Source organism: Polistes canadensis, unplaced genomic scaffold, assembly GCF_001313835.1.
Source record: "Polistes canadensis isolate GaletaPanama2010 unplaced genomic scaffold, ASM131383v1 scaffold_34, whole genome shotgun sequence".
In the NCBI taxonomy this organism is placed as follows: Eukaryota; Metazoa; Arthropoda; class Insecta; order Hymenoptera; family Vespidae; genus Polistes; species Polistes canadensis.
The window spans coordinates 137,983-140,482 of record NW_014569581.1 but is presented as its reverse complement, the minus strand read 5'-3'; the positions used below and the strand labels follow the sequence as shown (position 1 = coordinate 140,482).

The window sequence follows — 2,500 nt, the reverse complement described above, 5'->3', positions numbered from 1 at the left end:
TACCGATAATAAAGACCGCAAAATTCAATTTGTTTGCTATTTAATGATTCTACGAATTTGTAAAGTTCATAGTAATCATTTAACGTAATCTATAGTAAATGTTAAAGCATTTTAATTTATCGTTTAAAATATCAATGATAATTATGTGTATATATATATATATATGTATTTATGTATGTATGCGTGTACGTATATATAAATAAATCGATGATAAAACAATGACACAAAGGAATCGAATCCTTTAGTATCAAGATATTATTTCTCATCTATAAACTTGACTTTTTCTAAGTTATTTTTTAATGTTTTGGATCGTTGCATTGAAAAAATGCGTCGCAATTAAAATGATTTTTAAGAAAATTTTATATATATATATATATATATATATATATATGTATATCTGATTTGTGAGATTACTCATTTACACAATGCAAAGGACGAGACTTTACTAGCACCGTGTCTCATATAAGCCACTCCGACCTATGTATCTAACCCATTTAATAACATCATGATCAGAGTAATTCAACTTAGATTCAAATACTTTCAGATAACGAACTTTAAAACCTGATGGTGCGAATGGTACCTCAAAGTTCATTGATATTGGCGGCCTTGTCCATTTCTTTTTCGTATCCGTTTCGAGCAAATCTATTTCTGCTGAAAGTTGCGTCTCCTTCATACCAGCCATTCGTTTAATCTTCCAAACAATAGCATTTTCAGATGCCTTATATTTCGCTTTTCCTTTCAAACAAATCAATTGTACTCCTGCAGTATTTAATGGCGTTGGTACGCGTACTTCTATCTTTTGTCCCAATAATGACGGCTTAAAATTTGATTTCAAAACAGCTTTAACTTCCATTTTCGTGCGACCTACTTCTCGAACCAATGGAATCACGCGGAACGGTAACGATATATCTTTCGTAGTACGATACCTGAAATAAAATTACATTAATACAAAAAGATTCCAATTAAATCTTTTGTTATACTATCTTAAAAAGGAAAATAAAAATGTATTTACCTCATCAATTCAAATTCACCATCGGGTGGTATAAAACTAATGGAATGTTCCGTTTCAAATTTACTTAGCTTGACGCACTGATGAAATTGGCAATCATCAATAACAACAACAGGTTTACCAGATCTAGCAGGATCATCGCCACCACCTCCTAAGCCTCCTCCACCTTTCATACCTTTAGCTTCCATAACAATTTTGTCATTGATTCCAAATTTACATTCTGGCATGCCAGACAAGTATGACTTCATAACCACCTATGACAAAAATAAAAGAAAATATTAGTAACATGTATTATAACTATAATTAATTAATATTAAATATTATATAGATAACTGACCTTTCCTGCAACATGTGCACTAAGAACTTGGCCTTGCGGGCTCATCAAGAGATTCACATATTCCAATACATCCAAGAAAAGTTCATTGCGCCGGTATTTGATACCCTCTCGTCTCCATCCAATCTGTCCAGTAACTTGCGATGTTATTTGAGCTTGTTCTTCTTTCGTTGCCGACTTAACTCCTTGCTGAGTGATAAACGTCTTCAATACACCAGTATCGCAATTTTGGGGATAACCAAAATCTAGAATTTCTGAAAATTCCTTTTTTTGTATAAAAATGATATAAACACAAATCGTATATAATAAAAAAAAATTAACTAACCATCGAGTAATTCATAAATCAAAACAAAATTGTTCTTAATATTTTCCTCTGATATTTTGCCAAAGTATGATTGCATGACATCGATGATCTTAAGAAGAAATTCAAATACCATAGCAGCATTGACATTTTGCTTAGTTACAGCAGCTAACCAGATATTAGCACGTTTAATATGAAAAAAGGATGTTCTAGCAATATTGGTCACAGGAGAGCGTACTTGCTGACGTGCATGAATGACATTGACACGAAATGCATCGACAGCATTTCGACCAATGTCATCACGATATACTCTGGAAATGAGTACCTCTCCTTTGTGATTATAAACAAATAAACCCCCTATCATCTTGATGGAGGATATTCCACTTCTATAATTATGATAAACCTGCAAAGAAAAAGAAGAACAAAAGTCAAACTAACATTTTTCATATTGTCACAAAAAAGAGATTAATTCAAACAATAAATGAACATTTATGTTGAAGATTATTGTTCCAAACCAAACTAAAAAAAAATACTTCATAAATGAGCATTAAATCCAAACACTTAAATAAATTATTGGTAATCATTATGAATGTACATAAAAATTAAAAAATTAAAAAGATATCGATGAAGACTAACGAATTAATAATTCTAACATACGTTTTATATGTTTAAAATAATACAATAATCCTGGTAAATTGATAGATAACGCCCCATCGTCACTTTATGAGTGACATTTTCTACTATTGCATCTTCAAAGCGGTTGGTATTATCGATCGGAAAGGAATACTACTATTTCTACAGGAGACATCTCAAAATGATAAAATATTAAATATTAAATAAAAATAAATCAATATAT

At 30.8% G+C, this 2,500-nt stretch overlaps 1 protein-coding gene across 1 annotated transcript in view; it reads right to left on the bottom strand.

The window, feature by feature from the left end:
- LOC106784384 (AP-2 complex subunit mu) overlaps positions 1-2,500 on the bottom strand; it is a 2,958-nt gene that overhangs the window by 178 nt on the left and 280 nt on the right. Inside the window, exons 2-5 of the mRNA XM_014743858.1 lie at positions 1,669-2,047; positions 1,347-1,597; positions 1,013-1,263; positions 1-926 (exon numbers count right to left, since the gene is read on the bottom strand). The exon at positions 1-926 is cut by the window's left edge and continues 178 nt beyond it. Of these exons, the coding sequence (XP_014599344.1) occupies positions 446-926; positions 1,013-1,263; positions 1,347-1,597; positions 1,669-2,008 (1,323 nt within the window). The 5' untranslated portion in view covers positions 2,009-2,047 and the 3' untranslated portion in view covers positions 1-445. The remainder of the gene's footprint in view (positions 927-1,012; positions 1,264-1,346; positions 1,598-1,668; positions 2,048-2,500) is intronic.